The sequence below is a fragment of the Rissa tridactyla genome, chromosome Z (assembly GCF_028500815.1).
Source record: "Rissa tridactyla isolate bRisTri1 chromosome Z, bRisTri1.patW.cur.20221130, whole genome shotgun sequence".
NCBI lineage: Eukaryota > Metazoa > Chordata > Aves > Charadriiformes > Laridae > Rissa > Rissa tridactyla.
This window is the reverse complement of record NC_071497.1, coordinates 12478967-12497754: the sequence shown is the minus strand read 5'-3', so window position 1 is coordinate 12497754 and position 18788 is coordinate 12478967. Positions and strand designations below refer to the sequence as shown.

The 18788-nt window shown below is 43.7% G+C and overlaps 1 protein-coding gene across 2 annotated transcripts in view; it reads left to right on the top strand.

The window, feature by feature from the left end:
• Positions 1–10422: 10422 nt before the first annotated feature.
• The window catches only part of SVEP1 (sushi, von Willebrand factor type A, EGF and pentraxin domain containing 1), a 130927-nt gene continuing 122561 nt past the window's right edge, over positions 10423–18788 (top strand). For both annotated transcript variants that reach the window (XM_054187053.1, XM_054187052.1), the window contains exon 1: positions 10423–11062. In XM_054187053.1, coding sequence (XP_054043028.1) covers positions 10550–11062 — 513 coding nt within the window. In that variant the 5' untranslated portion in view covers positions 10423–10549. The remainder of the gene's footprint in view (positions 11063–18788) is intronic.

Sequence of the window (18788 nt, the reverse complement as noted above, 5' to 3'; positions counted from 1 at the left end):
ATACACAGTGCATGATCCAGGACCTTCACTTCCTACCTAATGGCTACTAGCGAGCCCTGGTGTTTCCCTCACAACATGTGAGTAGGTATTTATAAATGCTATTTATATCCTATTGGGTATAAACAACTTCTCCACACTGCCCTAAGTGATTCCATCCCACATTTCTGGTAAAAACATGTGCTTAAAGTATCACTCATATGATTTTAAGAGGCTTGATCTAATCCAACTTGAAGTTGATTGATTCTTTTAGAAGTCCATGAGCCATGAGACTTTTATCAGGATCCACCAGGCTTTTTAACTCATCTACAAAATGGGGCTGTAACATCCCTGATGATGAAGGCTGACATCATCAGACAGCAGTAGATTCTAGTTGAGGCCAAGCTTGGTCTTACGGTGGTATTTAGCACATGGCCCTGATGACAGCTCTGTAACCTCGAATGCCTGAGAATGAGACGCTGCTGAAGCAGAATGAAGGTTTGCTCTGCTGGGTACCCTCAGCCTCCGTGAACCTCTCTTTCCTTTCCCACAGCACTTGGTACAGAGAAGTCCCTTGTCTTCACCAATGACAAAGACTACATCACCGCAAGAGAATCCTTAGACCAAATCTATCCAAAACCCTTCCGTCTAATACAAAGTACATCAGTGGCTGAAGTCACATAAACTTCAGTGAACACAGGACTGAAGGCCAAAAGGAAATAATGATTTCTTTAAAACATAGTTTCAGTTAAGTATGCCTAGAACAAGAACAGAGTACCAACATGTACATAAGTAGAACAACTTTATAAAATGGAAAGGTACTAGTGCTGACTTGACTAGACATGACTCTCCAATATGACTTAATTCTTGCACATTTCTAGTTATTTCAGTGGGAAACAAAAAATAATTTCTTCCTGTTTATGACAAAAATAGGCTTTGTACAAGATACAGTAAAATATACACACCAAATTTATTTTGTGTCTTTTCTCCAAGATTTGTCTACGAGTGGTGATAGCGTTGAAGTATACAGCAATTTTTTCAAAGTAGTACCTGAGCTTTTAGTACAAGTTGTCCATTGACAAAAACTACACAACTCATCTTCTACCATACACTCTGTAAAGAGGTATTAAACTTCATTGTTTGCTTTTCTGGTCATAATTATCCATGCTTCATTGCCTATAATGAGAAAGGATGAAGTCTAGTTCTTGGATCAGGAAAAGTTGGGATCATGAAGAAAAAGAAAGACCTGAATGTCCTTTAATGGAAATTAGGAGAAGCAAAGGTAGGCAGATTTACTAAGCACAATATTTATTAACATACTTCTCTGAAGACTGGGAATACAGACAATGTGTGAGAAACTCACAGTGTAACCCTTTACAAGAGTAAAATCTTACAAATTCATTTCCAAATTATAAAACAGTTCATGAAAAAGGAGTAGGTAATAAAACCTAAAAGAACAGGTATTTGTAATAGACTATAAAAACACGGAAACCAAATTAAAAAATGGTCAGTTTCTTTATTTCAACTGAGGATCATGCTTTACTTCTTGACAAAGTTCTTCTAATGGCAAACATCAAAAGCATCAAAGTAAGCGCATATGTTGACTGAACTAGGTTCATCTAACCCCCTCTTCCTTTGTGGTCATGCAATACTGATGGGCTGACACATGTGCAAGCAAATCTTTGTGACAAGTAGACAAAATACAAGACCACGGAAAAGGTAAATAGCAAGATACAGGGCCAGACATGATTACTGTGCAGAGTCCAGACAACGAGAGAGGGGAGTACACAAAGCATACGGTTCATCATGCACCAGGTGGACAGCCTTAGGGCCACCACTTACACGGACACATGTATGTGAAGACAGACAATTCTTTCCGCTATACAACAGAATACAGGTAAAACTTTTAGATTATTTGCTTCGGACTCAAATCTGGGATTCTGAAATAGTGTCTACTGCCATGGCTCCACTGGTTTCACTGATTTCCAGAGTAAGTCCAAATTTGGGGATCTTTCTTAGCCCTTATTCTGTCAAAATTTTCATCAGCAATAAATGGGAATTATGCCTGAATATGCATGGAAGGATTAGGCCCAGAACATTCAGTCTCAGTTGGAGTTCCCTGATGTCTATTTCTGTTTTGCTGAAATTTTAGTATTATCTAGCTTTTGTTAACCAGACAGGAAAGGAGACACCTTGGACTGTTAATAATAAGAGGATATAACCTGAATGTCACTTCAACCAGAAACAAAGTCACATGAACCAAATGGGTCAGGCTGCTAGAAGAAGTACTAAGTTTACTCCAAACACTTTTTTTGGTTTAACTGCTGCAAGCACATACACCTTTGGTGTGATTTCAAGTGGGCGAGGGAGCCAAACCCAAAACATAGCATGTCCTCCTTTCTCTTTGCCTTAACTTCTGATAGGCTGCTGAATTGGACGTGGCAGGGTTGCGTGTGTGACTTCAAACACCGGTCTGTAAGCTCTTGAGGTGCTGAGTGCACCTGCTGTTAGGACAGAAAAGATGTAGCAGATACCTGCAAAAGGAGGGGATGGAGGCTGACGCCCTTCCAGTTGTCCCAGTATTGTGACATGAATGTTGGCTGGGATGTCCCAATGCTGTCCTCATTAATATGTAAAGGAAGAGGTAACCGGACCTTCCTACCACTCCAGCTCTCATTTCAGTTTTTTCCTGCTCCCATGGTAACATGTCGAGCTCAGTGTTAATTATTCCTGCTGTCCCTGAAGTTACTGACAGAACTCATACCTTTTTCTGTAGGAGAAAAGAGAGCACACTCTCTCTCCAGGCTTGTATATTTTCCTTCTCTTGGCATTGTGTTTTTAAGAGCTCTTTGTCCTAGATGTGTATCACAGTAATTCTGAAAGCATTTCTATTTCTCATGTCTTCAGTCCTGGGTTGGCTTAACTTCAAAATAATATTTTGAGTAAGGCGCATATGAACTCTCATACAGAGGGAGAGTGAGGTTATGTGAATATAATATGAGCCATACCAGACTAGACTAAGGAGCTGTCTACATTGAATCTTCTTTTTAACTCCAACATTTTAGGGAAGAGTTTAAAGCTAGGCAAGTGTAGTTAATACCCTCTTGAAATCTGGGATAGGCAACTCCAAGTGTTCAGAGACGGAAGAGGTACCTTTGTGCTGTGTTAAGGCATTGGGTGGATTTTTATTCCAGTTTTTCTTCACACAAACTTTTAGTACCCACTGAATTATTACATGGCTTGGAGTTCAATTGCTTAGGCACACACTGTTGTGTGAAGCATCTCCTTTTGAAAAAGATCCCTGCCATTTTCACTTAAAGCCACATAATCTTTGCATTGGAAACAATAGCGAAGTCACTCCCTACTCATCGCCTCTGTTTTTTCCTCATGACTTGCTATCTGTGTTCTTTTGCCTATCACATCTTTTCAGTTATCTCTTTTCCAGGCTGAAAATAATTTCTTGTCCAAGAGCAGTATTTTCATCATAGTATCCTAAATGCATATCTAACATATTTGATATTCATGGGCGATACTAAAAGTTGTGTGAATTTTAATGAGGAAGCCATATCCCCGGAGACTGGAGTCCTTTCTTATCCACAGAGAAACCCTTAGAAGCCCTAAACCTTCTCTCCTTGACTCCTTAAACTTCGGTACCTCTGGAAATGACAGAACTGAAGTCCTCCTTCAGAAAAGCACCAAACACGCTTTTCAAGAACCATTCCTTAGGTTCTTTGCGGGTTTTTTGATATAGGGAATTGAGTTGAAAAGTCACTCTCATTCTGCCAGAGCACTGTTGCACTTTGATGGGTTAGCGCCAAACACCCTGTGGGGCAGATATTCACAATGGGCAGTGCCTGTGCACTGTAAGCAAGCACAGTCAAAGACTGCCAGAGCTTTTGTGTTTCAGGGCTACAACACACAGCAAATTTTGAAAAAGCAACCAGCAACAGCCTGTCTACCAAACCTGCTTTATTAATTGTGTCAGCCTATTCAGGAACAAAAAAATGCCCTAAACAGACCTCACCGTACAGACCTTGCCTGTATCTTCTGTCCTGCCACACCAGAGCTTTCACAGTCTCCAGTTTTCCCATATTTGAACCTGCCTTTTATGATAAAAAAAGCCGTTCATGGTCTTCTCACATTTAATGTTTGCCTAGATCTTTACAAAAATCATACAGCACATACTTTGGGGCATAGAATACGGCAAAATGTACTCACTTTAGCATGAATGTACTAGGCCAACAACAGGCTGACTTTGTGCTTATGGACAAAGTGTGTTTCATGAACTCTCATGAGCTTAACTTTAAAGTATATTCAACATCTGCTGTGCAGACGGAGACAAGCAGATGTTTTGATTTTGCCTACCTTTTTTTTTATTATCTTGGAAGCTAGACATATGATATTCTTAGTGTGCACTGGGCTTGTCCACAAGTGAAGATGAAATTCCTATGACTAAACTTTGTCATTGTCTGGATACTGCGGAGCAATATGAATCTTGTTTTTCTTTTTTATAGCTTGAACTGATAACCCAAAGCTTGGATCATTCAAATGCTTGTTTTCTCTGCTGAAGACTAAAACACCCAGACCTCTGCCTGAAAGGAGAAACTTTTGGCAGGCTGACTTTTCTCCTCCTACGTAATAATCTTTTTCCAAAGTCATGTGGACAGACATTTTGCCCTCATTTAAGGGCCATGTACTCTCTTCAGTCTGTGTCAGAACTCCCAGAGGTGTCAATGGGATTTGCATGTATAAATCAAAACTGACTGCCCTCAATTTGTGTGTGTTTAGACAATTTATGTAGATAGCCCTGAAAAAATTATCTTAAAATAATTAAAGGCAGTGAATTATTGCTATTTGAAAGGATTGCAAAGTATCTGTCCTAGCTTTTTAATGATACAATAAGTGATAATCTAAGAAATTAATCTCTTCTTTTTCTCCTTTTTGAGAGTACTCTCATTTTTACAGAAAATTCTTCATTTCCTCCTTGAACAGTGCTTCATGTTCTGTTTAAGCCAAGGGCTGAGACCTAAAATGTCCAAAAAAAACCCACTTGGTTTTTATGACCAAGATCTTGATTGTCTGGCTTTGCTACCTCAGTACTGAATGTAAAATACATCCTGATCTCTCTTCCATGCTTCTTTCATTACTGCCACTAAAAAAATATTCCATAGTCAGAAACTGCTGAGGCAGCATGTTCCAGCAACACATCCTACTGTAGGGAGTTCTCAAGGGCAGGCTCCACTCTGCAGCAAGACTGCAGTCCTGCCTGGTCTTTGTCATGGGTTAGGGGCAGAGAATGAAAAACGTAGCTAGAGCTGTAGGCAGGTAAGAAACTGGCAGCACCAGGAAGTGAAGGTTGTCAGCGGTGGGGACAGAACTCGCACTCCAGGAGGTACAGGAGGAAAAAGGAAGAAGCAACTTCCTAAATCCCTTTCTTCCTCTTACGCCCCCTCTCCTAGAATAGCTCTGCTGCTTTGGATGACTTGGGATGCCACCCACCAAGGACTGGCACTTCATCCCTGGTACTGTATTAATGGCTCCCCAATGGTAGATTTCAGAGGTCATTTTCTGAGAATGCAAGTATTTCTTCTCCTGCTCTATAAATACTATTCCTGCAAGCTTTTCTCCTCATACAATCTTAAACATCCCCAGCTGAAACACTGCCTGACATCTGCAAGGGGAAGTGGATAGCACAGAGCAAACCTGTACCCTGCCAACGGCTGAAATGGAAGAAATAAATATGGCTCTGTTACCTCCATGTTGTGAGGTTTCCCCAGATAGACACTGTGTGCTTGAGCACAAAGAGAGGCTTAGAACAAGCTTAAGTAACATCAGATTCTGATTTCTGTTCTTAAGCTATCATTTTCTCTCTAGTTTAGATAAAATTTAGAATGCTGCAAGATTCCTGCAGAAGACTTAATGTTTCAGTTGTGGCTGTGTTTGCACTGTGGCACAAAGTCACTAACATCTTCACTGTAAAAACAGAAATGACCTGCATTCCTCTAAAAATTGCAGGGTATGTGATACTGCGGCGCTGTCTCTGCAGGCACAATTACTGTGTGGGTTGAGTACAAGGATGTGTTCTGTCCAGCTGTATTTGGGGGAACACGAAGGGGGAGGAATATAGTGCTTTTCTTCTCCATATTTGGAGAGATGCTTGGCCATGTTTCATTGAGTAATTCAACCAAAAAGATATTTGGCTAAAGGACAGCAATCCTCAGACTGTTTGTTTGCAGAAGGGTTTTTAATCAGGGGTAAAGATTTCCCTTTTGTTTAGTAAGGAGGGTGGTGTTAAATGACCATATGATCTTGCGGGGAGACAGTAAAGAATTACTGGAATTCATGAAGTCTGTGGATTTTAGTAAGACAATTAAAGAGATACAGGAATGTGATTGTAAAAGCAATTGAAGTGCTGCTCTGAAGCCTTCCTTTTCAGGACCAGTCAGCCCTCTTCTGTCACATGACAAAAGCAGTTTTATTCACAAGCTCTAATGTTTTTTGTTACCTGCTGTTTTGTAATGGAATAGAGTCACAGTCCAGCACTACCTTCTTGTGCACATTGCCATCAAAAGCCACACGAAACCTGCATTTTCTGTTCAAGTGGTGAAGCCCAGGGCAGATATTTTCACCTTCAGGGACACTTAAAGTGGGAAAAACTCCTTCTGCTCTCCACTTCCCCATCTGCTACAGATCAGTATGAACCAAAGCACAAATAATATGCATGAATACAACAGGGAAAAGACCATCAAAAAGCAGAGGGCTTAAGCGCATCAACATGGAAAGGATTTGTAAAGAGCTGGCAGGCAGGCTTGGAGAAGGCAATTTCATTACAACAGAGATTTCCCCTGGAAATGGTGCTTTCAGAAAAGCCTAGTGAACATACAATGAACGGAACGCTTGCTGCTTACACATACACACGCACATATGAACACACACACAGACACACAATCTCCTCCACCATCTGCAAGATGACGTTTTTCTCTTGCAAGCAAAACCACATGGATAGAATACCTTCCTGAGGATTTCCCAGGCTGAATCCAAGCTTTTTAAGTTCCAGTTTATTCCAGAAATTATTCTATAGTTTTCTCAAATCACGTTGGGAACACACTGGAATACTTTGGATGCCCTTCCCTCATACCATTAGATCATGTTTATTTCAGATGCTGATGCTAACTTCTCGTAGTATCTTGTAATGCTTTGTGTCCCCTCTCTGCACAACTAGGTTGAATGCCAATGATTTTAAAGCGAGTTACCAGTGTAGTACACGAGGAGACTATATGAGGAGTTATTCACTACTCACAGGTCACTGATTCCTCGTGAAAGTCTTTTGTACGGTAATTACCCACAGATTGAAAGGAAATTTCCCCTCATCACTTCCATTTTCCTGGGTTTTGCTTCACATCAGTACCACGCTAGGGTCTCTGTCTTGTATCCACACTCAGAGCTTAGCTGTTCACCTATTTACTCCTTTTCTACTCTGAACTCCCTGTGTGACAAATATATTTACATCTTGAATTGATGACTTCACTCTGCTGCTCTTACACATACAAATACAGCTTTCCATTGAACCAGTCAAAGCTTTTGTGCAGCATGACTGAAGGGCGTGTGTGACCTAGGGGAATACGTATTTTCACAAATTATGCACATATCAAGGACTAATTTATAATTGCCCTGTTATTTTTTGCATTCGCAATTCTGATAAGATTGCCAAGATTGAAATTAACTACTGTGTTCTCACAGTTAGTCATACCTGATCGCTATCTCCCACGCTGGCAGTACAGGAGGTGCATGTGAAAACTGGACATTGACATGAACTGTTCTTCCTTTGTTAAAAATATTTCCGATTCATTCTCTTTTTCTTTGTTTCTGAGTCCTAAAATGTGTGGCATTTATAAAGCTAAATCTGATGTTATGAAAACATGGGAAAAACAAGGGAACTGACGGTTAGCTTTCCAACAAACTAAACAAGCTTAGAGAAAAATTTTTAACATTTTTTAACCTGAACGTGCAGGAGTAACAGCAGCACATCCTAATTGCAATGATCCACTTCACTTAGGAGCACCTTGCAGAAACCAGGCATTTCCTACATTTCCATTTCCTCTACTTGGCTGTACTTTTCTGGTTTTTTCATTCTGGTCTGGTAGACTGAGTCTACCCAGTACAACAAAAATTAAGAGCACTGTAAGGCATACTAGTGGCATGACTCAGACCACAGTGAATGCACGTCTTTAATCCTCCAAAGACCAACAGTGCAAATCAACTTGCTGAGGATTTCGGTGGTTGTAGCAACTTTCAGCTACCCCATTCAAGACAAAAAGGTTGCCTGTTACTTGAAAGGAAAAGCATAGTAGACAAAGCGCAATGTTGCAGCCTTTATTTTGCTGTCACATGAGCAGAGACAGTTTACTGATCCGGACCACCAGCTGCGCATCCATCAGTACCAAAACTACTCTTCACATATGCCTCTGTAAGAGCGTCTGATTGCTATGTTCTCTTTGAGCACTAACAGTGGCAAAAGTACACCTAAGAAAAAGATTTTTGGTGAAGCGCTTAGATTACTACATAAATGTAAAAACGTGTTAGAACTATGTATCAAATGTATCATTTCCCTAACTAAATAATCATAGAATCATAGGGTTGGAAGGGACCTCTGGAGATCATCTAGCCCAACCCCCTGCCAGAGCAGGGTCACCCAGAGCAGGTTGCACAGGAACGCGTCCAGGGGGGTTTGGAATGTCTCCAGAGTTGGAGACTCCACCACCTCTCTGGGCAGCCTGTGCCAGGGCTCTGCCACCCTCAAAGGAAAGAAGTTCCTCCTCATGTTTAGGTGGAACTTCCTATGCTCAAGTTTGTGCCCATTACCTCTTGTCCTGTCCCCGGGCACCACTGAAAAGAGCCTGGCCCCATCCTCCTGACACCCACCCTGTAAGCATTTATAAGTGTTGATAAGATCCCCCCTCAGCCGTCTTTTTTCCAGACTGAAGAGACCCAAATCCCGCAGCCTTTCTTCCTAAGAGAGATGTTCCAGCCCCCGAATCATCTTGGTAGCCCTTTGCCGCACCCTCTCCAGCGGTTCCCTGTCCCTCTTGAACCGGGGAGCCCAGAACTGGGCACAGTGAAAATAATATTTCCTGTCACTTAGTCTCTTGCCATTTGCAATGGAATATGAGTATTGCTGGAAAGTCAAAGGGACAGTATTGGATCAATTTTCCATCAGCTGACACCACAGTGAAGAAAGAGTAAATAATTCAATTAAATGTAAATGTGGGGTTTGGCTTGCAAATGCACCAATGTACCTGTGTGTTCCACGGCACTGCATAAAGTCAACAAAACTAAACTAAAGCAGAGAGGAGGACTAGAAAATGAATAAAGGAAGGAAAAATACCAATGAAAGGCAAAGAGTTGCAATCAGCAGGTTTACATGGCTAATCTATCCCAAGGGAATTTTTCTGAGACTGAGTTACCCTTGGAAATGCAGTTGCTTAGCTAGATAACTGTTTAATACTGAACTAGTTGCTAAAATGAACCCAATTTATTACCTCATAACAATCTAGGGAATTAAATCTGTACAGAGGTTGGCTGAAGGGGGAGTGGGTTCTGAATTTGGGCAGGAGGTCTCTTCGGGAGTGTTTCCTCTCTCCCAAAGTGGTTCACAGACAGCAAGACAGCATGGGAACCCTTCCAAGCAATGGCTTGTAATCTCACACTTGGCTATCGGGAATTTTTCATAACGAGCACAGAAGATGATTGTCACTGTTGGTCCATCCATGCATATATACATTTACATACACATGTAGATGCACGTATGCAGGTGCTGTCCCTGCCTTTCATGCGCGTACCCTTGTGCACACTCACCCCACATACCCAGACACCTCGCCATCACGTCAGTGAGATGCTCATCAGTAAGGTATTGCTACATCTTCGAAGTTGGAAAACTGAGCCCGCCGGCGGACGAAGCGCCCCCTTGAACAAGAAAGGGAGACTGTGACAGAGCCAGGACCGGCACCAGAGCGCAGCCCCGCCAAACCTCCTAGCCGCAACCGCATCCTCCCCGCAAAACAAAGGGCTCAATTAACCACGATTAATTCAGCACGTGTCAGTGCCAGCCCTCGCTCCGTCCCTGCGAGCAGCAGCTCCCGCGGCGGGGGAGCGCAGAAGGCGCTCCTCGCTTTCGGGGTTGTGTGTGTGAGGGGAGGGAGAGGGGGGTTGTCAGCCTTTCCCCACGCTCCGGAGCCCGCCCGCCGCCCCGTCCCGCCCCGATGGGTCCCACACGGTTGGCTCCGGAGCGGAGCGGCGGGGGGGCGGGGAAGGAACAGCGGCGGCAGAGGGGGGGGGGCTCGTTACCGAAAGGCGAGGGGCCGGGGAGGGGAGGGGGGCGTGCGAGGGGCAGCGCCTCAGCCGTGGGGGAGGCTGGCAGGGGGATTAAAGGGCGCGGATACCTGCGGGGGCCGGCGGGGAGGCAGGCAGGGAGGCAGGCCGCCCCTCCGAGGAGAGAGGAGGTGGGGCGTCAGGGGGCGACCAGACGCTCTCCTCCCGCGGCTGCCGGCGTTTCCCCGCGCCCGCCGACCCCGCGATGTGGCCCCTGGTGGCTCTCTGCTGCTGGGGGGGGCTGTCGCTGTCGTTGTCGCTGTCGCCGTCGGCGGCGCAGGGCCGGGCGGGCGGCCCGCCGGGTGCCCTCTCCCGCTCCCCCGCCTTCGCCTCGCCACCGCCGCTGCCCGACACGACGGAGAGCAAAGTGGAGAAGCTGGGCCGCGCCTTCAAGCGCCAGGTGCGGCGGCTGCGGGCGCGCAGCGGGCGGCTGGAGCTGGTCTTCCTGGTGGACGAGTCGTCGAGCGTGGGGCCGGCCAACTTCCTCAGCGAGCTGCGCTTCGTCAAGAAGCTGCTCTCCGACTTCCCCGTGGTGCCCGCGGCCACGCGCGTCGCCATCGTCACCTTCTCCTCGCGCAGCAACGTGGTGCCACGCGTGGACTACATCTCTCGGCGGCGGCCGCAGCAGCACAAGTGCGCCCTGCTGGGACGCGAGATCCCCGCCATCGCCTACCGCGGCGGCGGCACCTACACCAAGGGCGCCTTCCAGCAGGCGGCGGTGAGCGCGGCGCCGCGGGCGGGAGGGCGGGGGTTGGCCCCGTGCTGTGCGGTGGGCGGGGGTGCACGGCCAGGAGGTGTGTGGTGAGGTGAGGGATGGAGTGGTTGCGCGAGGTGCGTGGTGAAAGGTGCCGTGTGCGTGTGGCGGCGAGGTGCGGCGTGTGGTGCCTTGAGGCGCGTGGTGCCTTGAGGCGTCTGGTGAGGTGAGGTGTGTGGCGAGGCGAGGTGTGTGGCGGTGTCGTGGGGCATCGGGTGAGGTGCGGTGTGTGGTGCCGTGAGGCGTCTGGTGAGGTGAGATCTGCCGTGAGGGATGTAGTGGTTCCATGAGGTGTGTGGTGAAGGGTGCCGTGGGCGTGTGGCTGTGAGGTGTGGCGTGTGGTGAGGTGAGGCGTGTGGTGAGGTGAGGTGAGGTGTGTGGTGGTGCCATGAGGAGTCCGGAGGTGAAGTGTGTGGTGAGGTGAGGTGTCTGGTGCTGCATGGAGGTGTGTGGTGAGGTGAGGTGCCTGATGGTGCCATGAGGCGTCTGGAGAGGTGAGGTGTGGTGTGTGGTGAGAGGCATGGCGGCGCATGTGGCCATGTGACGGTGTGGTGTGGTGTGGTGAGGTGAGGTGCGTGTGGCGGTGCGGTGAGGCACAGGGTGTGCTGTGGTGTGGTGTGGTGAGGTGAGGTGAGGTGCGTGTGGTGGTGCAGTGAGGCACAGGGTGTGCTGTGGCACGCTCTTGGCAGCGAGGGGAGGAGAGGTGGTGAGGCATGCGTGGGGTGGTGAGGTGTGATGCCTTGGTGTGCGGTGTGCTGCACAGCGTGTGGTGTGATAGTGTGGTTCTGTGTGCCGTGCGAGGGTGTTCAGTGTCAAGGGGTGTATGGTGGGATGTGGAACCGTGTGGTGTGGGACGCAGAATAGTCTGGTCAGGGCAGCTAGTCACCATCTTCCCATGCTGTTTGCGCCTGCGGCTCCAATGTTTTCTGCTGCCCTTGCAAACAAATGTGTGAAATTCACTCTTTGAAGGAGCATGAAGCCAATGTCCTGATTTCAGAAGTGATATATATGAGTCAAGTCTGGCATCTGAAACGTCTGCCTTGTTTCTTGGCAGCAGGACTTGGGTGCCCGATAGCTGTCAGCAATCAGAGATATCTACATACTGTCGCCAGGTGACTATTTTAATTGCTGATGACTGACAAAGGTGCCCTTAAGCAGCGTGTAGTATACCAATAAATAGAAGCATGTCCAGGAATATTTCCAGGTACTGGAACACGATCATCTGTGGTGTTAAGTTGTTATACAGTCCCATGGCACAAATTTGGTCTAGGCAGCTCCTGGGCATGTGTTGGCACTTGAGCCTGCTGGGGAGGTTTCCCAGTAGATGGCTCATGGACAGCCAGTGTACTCTGAAAGCTTTTTTACAAGTGTAGACCAGGCTGCTCCTTGCCATTTGGCCTCTGTGTGCAGGAGCATTCCCAAATCATGTCTAGTTTTCTGTTATTTTTATGTCTGATTTCTGGTGGTGTCCTGTAGCTGAGCATTGGGTGTACTTAACGTTGAAACATCTTGCGCTCTCTTGTTTGGAGTGAGACTGCAAGAAAAAAAAAATGAGTGAGACTGCAAAAAAGAAAAAAAAGAGTGAGACTGCGAGAGGTGCATCAGTGCTGGGCATATGAAATTGGCAAAGATTGTTCGCGTTTGGCAGGAGAAAGGAAGACCATTTTCTAATGTGCCCAGAGTTGCACGTAGAAAACCTGCTTTAGGAAAACACATCCCTATGTTAGATCTTCCACTGTGAAGTAAGGTTGCAATATAGATCCATCCTAGAGGTGCTGTGTGAAAAAGTTAATGATGAGAGTTAAAAATAACGATTACAAACAAAATATAAGCTTAAGAAATACCATCTGTTTTCTTGATATGGAGTCTTGACTAATCATACCTTTGAAATGGAATAAACAAAAATTCCCTTCAGAAATCTACAATTTAGTTTTATGAGCCCAGCTAAACCTTGTGGCTACGACAGCATCACTGTCATTTTACACTGTGGTCTCATAAGAATGTGGGAAGAAAAATATTCGCATGGTGGCGGGGAGAATTGCAATAGAATGACAAGATTAAATTTCAGGCTACTTGCTGGCTCTTGGTTAAAGATACTGTACTGTGGTTTTGTTCAGTACGTCTTCTTCATGTGAGACAAATTATTGCTTCAGGGAATACTCTCCTTTCTAGGGACTCTTCAGAAAATGACTGTTCTAAGTTTAAAATACTACTATTGGGATAAATCTAGAGAAGTATTTTAAGTATAACAAAATTGTCATTCCCTCTGGACTCTTACACCACTGTCCTTTCTTTTTGTCTTTTCATACAACTGTAATTATTTCTTCTTTCACTTTCCTAAAATGTCTCTTTTTTCTTCTTACACTTTAATGTGGTTTGTCTTCTGCTTCTAACCGGAATTCGCTGCTTCTTTTCCAAAACCAAAAAGTGTCTGCAAAGCATGACAAACTCCCCAAAATAGTATCAGTTATGTGTTGTAGTAGCAGAAAATGAAGGAAAGTACATTGTTAGAATAATCCCAGCACTTAAGTTGTCATGCAGCACTCTTCATTGGTGGGTCTCAAAGTGATTAATTCAAAACTGTGACAGTTCTACGGAAACTACAGAGGCAGAGAGATAAGTGAATTCTGCAAGGTCATCAGACCAGGCTGACCTGGGAACATCAGTGAACAGGAGAAAGATTCACTTAGCAGTTTACTGTCTCAAAACCTGTGTCAGCAAAACCCTTCATTTAACATCATCCTAAAAGCAGAGCTACTCAGTTTGACAAGCTGTTGCACATCTGTGTAATGTCCATCTTCTTTCAAAAAACAATGGAGTTCTTGCCACTGAAATTTTGCATCCTTTGCAAAGGTGCTTCGCGGAAAAGTTTATTGAGGAGCTTCTGTGTTTTGTCAAAGCTGTCCATGCTTACCTTTGCCATGTGGACCACAATTTGACATTCCTACTCAGCAGGTTAAAGATAAATTCTATGAGGTACACAGAAATATGAAGGATGTACTGCAAGAAACAGCGGGAAGAGACATCACCCAGACAAAGAAGGCTGAACTGCTACCAACGTTAGGTTTTGTGACCTTGTTTGGGATTTCATGCTACACTTAGATATATTTGTTGATGTAAAAAACCCTAGTGTTTTTGTTAATTTTCTCAGTGAACAAGGTGTCACAGAGAGAGTTTCTGCTGCCAAGGTCTTTTTCCAGAGCTCCAGAGTCAGACTTAATTGCGTGTTTGGGGAAAAAAAAAAAGGACCAAACCATTTTGCCTTACATTCCAGGAGGGAAATCTATTGCAACTACATGTCCCAGAAACCTCTTAGGCTACCATCAGATTGACAGAATTTGAGTTTGTCATGCTTGCTAGTTAAAAACCCCCAGTGAAGGGAATTTTTTCAGGCTTGGATTCTGACAGTCAGGTTTAATAACATGTCAGCAACATTTTTATTTATACATTATCACTGTTAAGCTCATCTACACACGTACTAGACTGTTTTCAAATATAAGTTTACTTTCACCAAAATGTAGTTTTTAATGACTGTAAGAAATACTACTTGCGCCTTCCTGCTCACTAATAAAGTTTTATGGCCTCTGGGCAAACCTTCCAGCTGCTATAACTTTTTAATTTTTGTATGTGATTACTGCTATTCGTAATTGCAGTTCATAAGAAGTCTGTGGATTTCACTTCACTTCTTAGCGTATGAGGCAGGGGTAGAGAAAACAGTAGGAAACTGGGTACTGAATCCGGACCTTTAGAGAGTACCAGTCAAACCCCCTGTATTCTGCTTCTAAAACTAGATCGCAGACGTAGGCCACTTTGACCTTACCACAAAACATATCAAGGTCTGCTTCATGAGGTCAGAGTTAGTAACAGCTCTGTTGCAGATACTTTTTGATGACAACTTTTTTGATGGTATTTTCCATGCAATGAAATCATGTATGGTTCACATGTTTTTTATGGCATCTAAAGTCATTGATTTTAAAATAGGGAAAGAGTTAAGGCATGAAGTTGTTCAAAATTCGTTTTCAGATCCACAGAACATCCCTCAAAGGGGATTAACATATGTGGCTTGTGACACTTGCTATGTGTTGAGATTGTGCTTCTGGGGAGTTGGAACTAGATGATCTTTAAGGTCACTTCCAACCTAAACCATTCTATGATCTTAGGAAGAACAGATGTTGAGTTACATAAAACATACCTAGCATAACAAAATATCTGTAATAGCAGTTATTTAGAGGTATTAACTTCTGCTCATGTTCAGCGGTCTTTTCTTTTAAGGCCTGTGTAAGCAGTCTGAGAAAGGAGAAGAAACTAAGCTCATTCAAAATTCTTTGGCTTAAGTTTTTCACATCGTGATTTTCTGGGACAGCACAAACTACGTGCATTTTATGTTGAGCAGGTTGGTTATTGCATTATGGAAAGCTGCAGAGCTATTGTGACAGTGAGGAAGAACTGAAGTAGAACTGAAGAAGGTACAAACAGGTTTGGGCAAGTGTTGCTGCTGCTAATTAAGAAATGCATCTGAAGCCGAAAGAGTTCAGTAGTGTGAAGAGCTGAATATGCCAGCTGTAGGCACCTGGATTAGATCTTCTGATCCTGAGAGATAACCACTGGTAGCAGCACCCATTGCACATTGTGGGTAGTATGTGCATTTGTTGCCAGATCTGTCGCAAAATAGAAACGAGGGATCGTCATACAGCAGTGGAAGTTTAATGGTGTGTTCTTATCTTCGGACCCAAGACTCAAAGTTACATATGCGCCAGCATTGATGTGCCATCTTTACTGATGGGCAGTTTAAACATCCTGAAGCTGCACTGATTGTTGTGGGCTAAAAAAGATGAAAATACAAATTATTTAAACTACTGCATGTGGCAGCTTCTTGACAAAATAATAATAACTGCTTCTAAGAAGACAGGCTTGATTCTGTCTTCCAGTGGAAGTAAAATGGGAGACTGTACTTGAAAGTTGTAGGTGTGCACTGCTCTTGAGCTGAAGTCAGAGGCAGCCTTAAACAGACAAGTCAATTGCTATCAACAACTTGACAATGCAGTAGCTGAGGGAGGTTTTGGGAGTTGCTCTTTTGTAATAATTTTTGCATAAAGAGGTGGGCTTTATGCTTTTGTAATTTATCTTCACTCCATAGAAGTCAGTGGTGTATGTAAGTGGAAGGTCTGTTACAGCATCTACAGAATCAGGTGACACATTATCTGACTATTTGGTCTTTAAAATCTGGTTTTTATATCTAACCTGATCTTGAGGGAGCATGATGAATGGCCAACCAGCATGTTGCATTCCGTGTTCTGTTGTCGTCCAATTAACAAACGTGAAAAAAATGGCCCTGAAAAGAATGTAAGCACATATCAATCTAGGATAAACAGTTCTAATGCTTATTTAATGCTTGTTTAAATAAGTAATGGTGGCTTTCTTTCTTCTCTGTGTCAAAAGCATGAAAGTACAAAATTCAGCATTGTTACCCACTAGGATAATGGGCTTTTTAAAAACAAAAAATAGTTGAAGTAAAGGAACTTTAAAATCTTTTCTTACCATGTAAGTGGTTTAATTTTTTTTTTATTTTAAAAAAGTAGTACCCTCTCACTGAGAAGATGAGCATTTGGAGTCATGTATGTTGTCTGTTTGTCAAGAATGTGTTTATGGATTTTTATTCCTATGACCTCTGCAAAATCATCAGCTTATAATGAGAGAGCAGCAGATTCTAGTCTGTGTCTGGCATTGTGCTCTAAATATCTGATGGTGGCTGAGGTCAGTTACAGCTAACTGACTAGTTGTCATCAGTGGGCCTTGGAGTCTATATTAAAGATTACAGTGAAAAAAACTGAAGTCAACCTGGTTTACCTCTGTGGTCACCTTTGAAATTGCAGGGCTGGTTGTTAACAATTACTGAGCAAATTGAGAGTGCAGTTTCTGTCAGCCATCATTAGTGTCAGCTCTAAATCACCGCTTTTAATGTGTGGTGTTTTTGAAAAGTACTTGTCCTGCATACTGCAGCCTTGCATAGGATTTGCTCACAAGATTAATACAGCAGGGTCAGAGGCAAGATACACATCTGCACATTGTTCATTGTATTTAAACCTAGTCTGAAATGGGGCTTCCTTAAGAAGTTATTAAGTAGTTCATTTTTTCTCTGTCTTTTCGGCTGGGACAGGCAAAAATTGGTCTGTTTGTCATCATATATGGGGCTAAGCAGAGTTAAGATTTTTTTGGTTGAAAATCGGTCTGTTTGTGCTCACAAAATTTTGTCCTGCATTTTGGTCTAAGCAGAAGCATGTGATTTTGAAGTCTGGCATTTAGCAGATTAGCCATTTATTATCTTCCCTTTAACTTCAGTGTAATTTGTTTTTAAAATGCTAAAATATGTGTATTACAAGAAGCACTGAAGGATACAGCTACGTACCGTTTTGTCTCATCAGGTCAACGAGAAAAACTGAGTTCATTAGTGTGAGGTACAGAAGAGACAGCCTGGCTTCAGGCACAGACTGAAGCGCCTCATCCTGGGAGTCTGTATCCCAGTAGAGACCACTGGTAGGGTCATCCCCATGTGCAGCGCCTCTATGGCAGTTCTGCGTTAGGTGTGCTGAAGCCATTTATTCCAGTGTCTCCCTCTCCACTGAGTATGTAGGAAGCTGCAGGTCATAGAATCATAGATCTTCATGGTTGGAAAGGAGCTTTGAGATCATCGAGTCCAACATACACACACAAAAAAGCCCTACAATCTCTGCCACGAGAGCATGCCCTGAAGTGCCACATCTAGACGTTTCTTAAACACCTCTAGGGATGGTGACTCAACCACCTCCCTGGGCAGGCTGTTCCAGTGCCTGACCACTCTTTCAGATACACGGCCTATCTCTAGACCCTGAATTAAACACCTGCTTCCTCTCCCTTACTTGCCGTGTTCTTCCTTCTCCGGTATCCCTAGAAGCAATACAACTGGTAGTTCTGACAAAAAAAAAAAAAAAAGGCAAAACATACTAGTGAGTATTCTGTTCTTCATTGCTTTTTAAAAAATTGTTTTTCGTGGCTTGAAAAAGTCACTTGCCAGTTCTCCTTAACACTTTGGACTGTGTGCCCTCCCAAATTATAGTTTTTATACCTTTGAATATACTCCAACAATATGTTCATACTAGTGCTAGGGATAAGTAATAGCAATGCAAAACACTGTATAAAAAGAATTGTTATGAGATGGACTGGTTTACAATGCTCTCATGCAAAGTTTATGGTTTACTAAAACCTGGGTCAAAGGCATTCAAGTTACCATCTGTGCTTACACTTTTGCACATCTCCTGGCCAAGTAATTTGCTCATGCACCTTGGTGTCTCAGAGAATGGCGAATTAGCCCACAAAAGGTCTTGAAGTTACAGTTCTCTTTTTGTTCTTTAATTTTTGAGATGCTCATTATGGCATATTGTTTATTGCTTATTGCACTACTATGAGTTTGATCAGCAGTATCCAAAGGTGTTTGCGGTTCTAGACAGCAGAAGGAAGAACTCTGAAGACATGGAAGACATGGTATATTTAATCCAAATCATGGTCTCCATGAAAATCTTGAAGTTCTGTGGAAAGTGCGTAGAGTTCTATTAGCTTCCAGTTGATTGCTTTCTGAACGTCCTTCATGAAGTTTTAAGACTGAAATGATTGTTACAGGTATACTGTTTGATCCCTCGCATAACTGCATAGAGTG